General features: G+C 41.8%; 1 protein-coding gene across 1 annotated transcript in view; it reads right to left on the minus strand.

Moving 5' to 3' along the window:
• Positions 1-676: 676 nt before the first annotated feature.
• LOC103151144 (multiple epidermal growth factor-like domains protein 11) overlaps positions 677-7,045 on the minus strand; it is a gene marked incomplete at its 3' end in the record, with an annotated part of 89,294 nt that continues 82,925 nt past the window's right edge. Inside the window, exons 13-15 of the mRNA XM_007571030.2 lie at positions 5,554-5,717; positions 5,046-5,148; positions 677-823 (exon numbers count right to left, since the gene is read on the minus strand). Coding sequence (XP_007571092.1) covers positions 677-823; positions 5,046-5,148; positions 5,554-5,717 — 414 coding nt within the window. The remainder of the gene's footprint in view (positions 824-5,045; positions 5,149-5,553; positions 5,718-7,045) is intronic.

Here is a 7,045-nt window from a genome sequence, read left to right on the forward strand (position 1 = left end):
TAACAGGAAGCTAACAGGAAGGAGCAGAACACCTGGACCAGACAGGAAGCTAACAGAAAGGAGCAGAACACCTGGATCAGATAGGAAGCTAACAGGAAGGAGAAGAACACCTGGACCAGACAGGAAGCTAACAGGAAGCTAACACAAAGGAGCAGAACACCTGGACCAGGCAGGAAGCTAACAGGAAGGAGCAGAACACCTGGATCAGGCAGGAAGCTAACAGGCAGCTAACAGAATAGAAATTTCTGATTTAAATTTTCTCCCTGCTCAATTCTAAGACAGATTTTGCTGAAATGTAGGATTTAGATACAAACATCTTAAAGAAAATTCATATTCATTAACAAAAATAAATTAAAAGCTTCAAAAAGAAATAAAACGTCAAATAAATAAAAATGAGATGAAAAATAAAAGGTAAAAATTTAAAAATAAAATAAATATATTATGAATAAACAAAAAATAAATATGGATTTGAAAATAACATAAGAAACTAAAAATAAAATACAAGAAATACATTTAAAAATAAAAATCTGAATATAAAATAAGTAAAAGAAATAAAAGACTAACAATAAAATAAATAAAAATAAGGGAAAATAAATAATAAAAATGCAGGTAAATAAAATAAAACAGAATCAATAAAAGCTGCAGCATGCTTTCGGTGTTCAGATGCTGCGTTTACTTCTCCTGCAGTTGGTGCCGCGGTATCCTGCGGCGCACACGCAGCTGCCGTCCTCCGGCGCGCAGGAGCCTCCGTTCTCACAGGAGCAGCTGGAGGAGCAGTTCGGCCCCCAGAGGCCCTCAGAGCACACGCTGTCACAGTGGACGCCTGCAGGTGAAAACAAGAGGTTCTGGTTCTGATCGGTGTCAAACAGTGGCGGCTCGGCCCGGTTCTGATCCGTTTCATCTCCACTACAGGATTCCTTCTGTTGTTCAGGAGCCATTAAAGGCCGAAACAAACAAACACCGAGCAGCGGATCAATCCGCTGCTGAAAATAGTCCTGAACCGCGCCGCCGCCGGAGGAGCGTCGATGAAAAGTCCACTCAGCGGCTGAGTCACACGGTTCGGCCGCTTAATGGGAGGAATGGAAGTGGGAAATCATTTTCTAATGGGGCGGCAGAAATACGGTAAAAGGAGCTTCTCATTTTTAACGGCGCGCACCTTTAATAGCTGCAGGACAGAGAAACCACAGCGGCCATTTTTCATCTGGATTTATCGCAGATCAGTTCAGTTAACCGTCAGGAAGGAGAACAACATTCTGAATCTTTACTGGGAAAAATAGAAAAAGTGTAAAAGTGGCTCTGTCCTTGTTTAGCTGGAGCTCTTTCAGAACCGGTCCGATAAATTCCTTCAGGAATCAGAACCAAATCAAAATGAACGATTCCCCAAAGCAGTTTTTTATAGACCACATCAGTCTCAACATCTGGAACTTTTTATCTGCTGTGGCTTCCAAACGTTTTCACAGCCCGACCTGAAACTTCTGCGTTTTTCTTATGTGACAAACCAAACGTCCGTCTTCTGGTCAACTCTGACCAGTTTCCTCTTCCTGCTACAGAAAAGTTTCCCCTCATGATGCTGATGCCGTCTCCACTGAAGAAAAACATTTGGACTCATTCTGTTTTTATCGAATTCTCAGGAAAACCAAACTGCGTTTCATTGACCATAACCGTGCAAAGTGAAATTACGAAAATAAATCTGCTTGTGTGATTTTAAGTTTGTTTCTTGTTTGATTAAAAACTGCAATTGCAAAATTAAAGGTTTGTGCACATTTGAGACTGAAACGACGTTTGTCAAACGGAGGATTCACGAATTTAATCTTGGGTTCGTATTTAAACATGTGGAAAAGATACTTTATTGTCTCTGACCAAAAATCTGGGACAGAAATCAGACTGTTGGACCTGTGAAGCACGGTGGTGGAGGTATGATGGGTTGGGCTGCTGGAAGAAAGTTCACTGAGTTATAATTATATCAATGAAATATTTCCCAGTGTGAGTCAATCTTCTTTTGTTTGAAAATGATCCAGATCTAAATATTTTGCAGTAACTTTGGGTTTGCCTTCTTTCTCCCTGCAGTGTCTCCGTCTTTCATCAGCCTTACATCGACTGCGCCGCGTCTCTCTGCGCCCCTGGAGGCAGAAACAAAAGCCGCTGTTCAGGATGGATCAGAGCCGCCGCCGCTCACCGGGGGACGGCGCCCAGGAGACTCCGCCCACATCCGGTCAGATGGTTCACCAGCAGAACGAACGGAGGCGCTGTGCGCCCCGCGGGGCCGAAGCCATTACGCCTGCTTCCTCATATGTTTAAACATCAGGGCAGTGAAATATTCCTCAATGAAAGTTTTCCAGAACATTCACCAGGAAAGCAAAACTGAAGTTTCTGACCCGGTTCAGGTCGGAAAAAAGCATCAGAACCGACAGATCCAGAGAAAGATTTTCAGTTTTTCACCATTTATTATTTATTACGCTTCCTGAATTTGTCTCCAGCTCATCCTAACCGGTCTCACTGTGCAGCTAAAAGTGACAAATAGCAAATAAACTGGGGTCAAATCCGGGGTCAACGACCTTTAAGTTTAAATATTTTAAACTTTAAGGTTTTTTTTTTTACTTTAATAAGAGAACGAAAGTTGTATTTGTTTTCAGCTCTGCAAACTGCACTGTGGCTTTATGCGACACGTTTCAGCAAACAGTCCCTCTTTGTTCTGAATAAAAAGATATTTTAAATAAAATATATTATTTCTATGAAAACTGGAACCTTTGTATTTGTGTGTTTTTGGTACAGCCGTTAATCTGACGCACAGCTACATCCGCTAACAGATGATGAAGCTGGGTGTTCATTCCTGCTTCTGAGCGATCTGATTGGACGCTGAAATTAATATTGTTTGTTGTGCTAAAAGCAGTTAGAGTTAGCCTATCAGTGAAACTATGCTAACCCATAATAGCATTTCAATGCTAACAGGTAGCAGCCGCACAGATGCTATCGCTAATGCTAGCGTCCAAATTCACATTTGTAAAAAAGGATTTATTAATAGAAAAACCAATCAGAAGGTTTAATAACATGAAGAACAAATTAAAAACGATAATTTAGCAGCAAAAAGGTTTTTAAATGAAAATGTTTCTGATGGTTTTTGATTAAAAGGAAATGAATTAATTACAGATCCAGAATTTTACTTGAATCTTTGACTGAAACCTTTTACTAAAGTGTACAAAACTGAATTTATTGATGTTTTAAGATGGAGAAGCAACAGAAAGCTAGCATTAGCATTTTTCCTGTGAAGTACAGAAACGAACCGAAGGATTCTCCTCACATCAGGGTCTGATTGTGCAAAAGTTTTAATGCGTTTTATGTGTTAATGTATTTTTATCTGTTAGAGTTTTAACATGTTTTAAACATAAAAATATCTGATTCTGCAGGATTTACCCTCATCCATCAACTCTGAGCAGCTTCCCACAGCATGATGCTGCCACCACCGTGATTCACTACAGGGACGGATGTCATGGATGTTTTTATGACTTTTTAATTTTGTGTTTTTTTATGTAAAGCACTTTGACCTGCCTTACTGCTGAAATGTGCGATAGAAATAAACTTGACTGACTGACTGATTGATTGATTGATTGATTGATTGATTGATTGATTGATTGATTGATTGATTGATTGATTGATTGATTGATTGATTCTTCCACATCTTTCCTCCTGTGTTTGTCTTCGGCGGTTCGTCGTAAATCAGGTGTGAACTTTGACCTGAACAGTTTAATGTCCTCTTTCCTGATTGGCTCCCCTGCAGCAGCTCTCAGTTTCTCCGCGGCTGAAACGTTTGTGAAGTTATTGCTGGTAACTCGGCCGTTACTGAACCTGAATCTCCATCAGGTTTTGAATTATTGGTTTTGAATGTTCGTGTGTCGCATCGATCTGTTGTCTCCTCTCTCTCTCTAACGCTTCTCTCCCTGCTGGGATGAATTTTCCTCCACATCAGCAAGAAAAACATTATCCGAGAAAATAAATGGTGAGACAATTATCCGATGAAATCATTCGTTTCCTCCAGATTCTGCAGCGTCTGGCGAGCAAAATGTTTGGCAGATCCGACTCCGGTCATCAGAAGAGCTGCTTATTGTTTATTATCACAGAGCATCACTTTCATAATCTGATCTAACTGATCTAATCACAGCGACTGACACAGGGAGGACCAGAGAGGAAGAAGCAAACATGTCTGCGTTCATAAAAAAGATTCATTTTAAAAATGCAGAACTTTTTGTTTTTATTGAGCGCACCGGAATAAAAGCCACAGTTTGAAGGAAAGAAGGAAAATGACAGACAGGCTGCAGGTTTTTCTGTTTTGAGTTTTTTCTTTTAAAGAAATGTTTCACTATAAGGATTCGACTTTTTATTTTCTCCCTCACTTTATTATTGACGTTGATGTTTAATCTTTTTTTATGTTCTTTTGTGTCAAAACGAGGGCTGGACTGTTTCATATCAGTCCATTTAGATGATAATTGATTTGTTTTTTGTTTTAAATATCAGAAATATTAACAAACTGCAGTTATATTTTTCCTGTTTTATCCAGAGTTTCATTCCACTTTGTTTTAATTGCTTAAAAACAAAACCAGCTGATTTACGCCAGTTACGCAACACGTTGTTGCTAGGCAACCAAAGAGTGAGTGAGTTGATGCCACCAACCTAGCTTAGCTGGTAATGAGTGGTGGAGCAGCGAAAGCTTTTCCTCTGCCTACATCTCCCAGAATGCTGTGCGGTTCTGGCTCAGAGTTCAGTGGATTCTGGATATAGAATATATTGGATATTCTATCAGATGAAATATTTATTGATACTGATCACGTGTTTATCATGACTTTTATTGTTAATGGTTTATTGTTCATCAAAACGTCCTGAATGAAAATCTGAGAGCAAACACAAAGCATATTTGGTTTGTTTAGTTTTGTTTACGTGCCGGCTAAATGTGACTGGGCGCTAATGCTAGCTAAAAATGAGAAACAGATTTTTAAACAGTTAAATTTCAATCGAATCGTTTGCTAAAAGTCTGACTTCCTGCCAGAACTCACCGGTCCAGCCTGCGAGGCAGCGGCAGGTTCCTGTCAGCGGGTCGCAGCCGTCGGCGTGGAGACAGTCGCATCTCTCCCTGCAGTCCAACCCGTAAGACCCGTCCTGCGAGCAGAACCAGGACGACACGATGAAAAAGGTCCAGAACCAACCAGAACCTGCTCAGGCTCATTCATTCAGACTCAAACGCTTCAGGTTTTTAAATCTTTAAAATTCAAACATAAAGAGTTTCAACAGGTCTGAACCGGAAGTGAACCGGAAGTGAACCGCGCCGCTGAACCGCCATCTTGGTAGGCAAACGCAGCACCAGCACGGATGAACCACAGCTTCCAGAACAGGTAAGGAATCTACATTAATGCTCCTGGCTGATGTGAAAGAGAAAGATCAACAAAATCGTTGCTGTCAGGATCAGCCTGTAGCTTGTCTATTGTTGTCATAGCAACTCCCTAACAACAGCTACCTACCAAGATGGCTGTCAGCTCATCACATGAGAAGGATGTTCAGACTTACGGGACAGAGGACGTCGCAGTATTCGCCCCTCCAGCCCGCTGAGCAGGTGCAGGAGCCGTTGACGGGGTCGCAGGCCGCCTCGTTGGCGCATTGACACGTCTGGTTGCAGCCGGAGCCCCAGGAGCCGCTGGAGCAGGGGATGGAGCAGTCCACGCCCTGCCAGCCTGCAGGGTGGAGACAGCGGCGCCCGTCAGGGAACGGGTACCTGACTGCTGCTCAGCAGCAGCAACATCAATCTTAATAGTCACTCCAAAAACAATCAGTTACTCCTGAGAATATTCCTGAGTGAGACCATGGAAGAAACTGGGAGCAACAAGCCGGAAAAATGGGAGAAAATCTGATTTATCCTGAATTTAACGCCACAGAAAACAGCAAGATCAGCAAAAAAAGAATCTAAAATGGGACAAATATTGAAAACAGTCGAAGTTCATTTGGAAGAATTCAGGTGTGATGAATTAAAATTATGTTTTTCACTCTAAGTAAAAAAAATTATTAAAACAAATCAAATTTGCAAAACAAATACATTAAATTTTTTTATAAGTCTGTCTACAGACTCGGCCAGAAGTCCTTGAAGATGTTTTAGAAAAATATTTGGACAGATTATCCCAGCCAGTATACCCAGGTGGGCCCCATATGGGGAAAAGGAGGGCAGACAATATGGGTCCCATATGGGTTTGCCCATAGAGGGCCCATGTGGGGTTAAAGACTCTTTGTGTTTAATCCAAAAACTAAACTAGAAAGAAGTGAAATCTGACGCTTTACTGCAACAAATCCTGGTTATTTCTGACTTGTGGCCTAGTCAAAGCATGAACTTAAGCATGCTGTTCTTGCTGGAAAACCCTCCAGTGTGTTTAATTGAAATCATTTCAGCAGAGCAGAGCGGGGTCAAAGTTCATCCACAGATGTGACCAGCAAGTTATCTCAGTCTGAGCCAACGGTTGGTTCTGGTGTCGGTTTGTAACTCGACCAGATTTTCTCTCTTTGTTTACATTCAGCATCAGAATCTACATTCATTCATTCATTATTCATTCATTTATTAAGCTGTTTCTGATCACTGATGTTTTCCTCTAATGTCTCTGTTTTCTGCAAAGCTTCTGCAGTGAGATGTAACTGGACCAAAAGCAGGCCAGAACCAGAACCCCTTTAATTACCTTTGTTCCCCTCGCAGAATCTGAGCCACGTTAATATTTAAACAGCCAGATATTAAAAGACAAAAACACAGAACTTAATGAAAAGTTCTGGACAACATTAGAGCTGGAACTTGGTGCAGGATGCCGCATTATTATTACAGAAACATGTTGGCGTGAAGAACCCGGCCGTTTGGACTCAGAACCAGAACCTGGAGGGAACCGGAGCCCAGCCTGGTGACGTCTGAACCAGAACCTGGAGGGAACCGGAGCCCAGCCTGGTGCCGTCTGGACTCAGAACCAGAACCTGGAGGGAACCGGAGCCCAGCCTGGTGCCGTCTGGACTCAGAACCAGAACCTGGAGG

This window comes from Poecilia formosa, unplaced genomic scaffold (assembly GCF_000485575.1).
Source record: "Poecilia formosa unplaced genomic scaffold, Poecilia_formosa-5.1.2 Scaffold272, whole genome shotgun sequence".
Taxonomy (NCBI): domain Eukaryota; kingdom Metazoa; phylum Chordata; class Actinopteri; order Cyprinodontiformes; family Poeciliidae; genus Poecilia; species Poecilia formosa.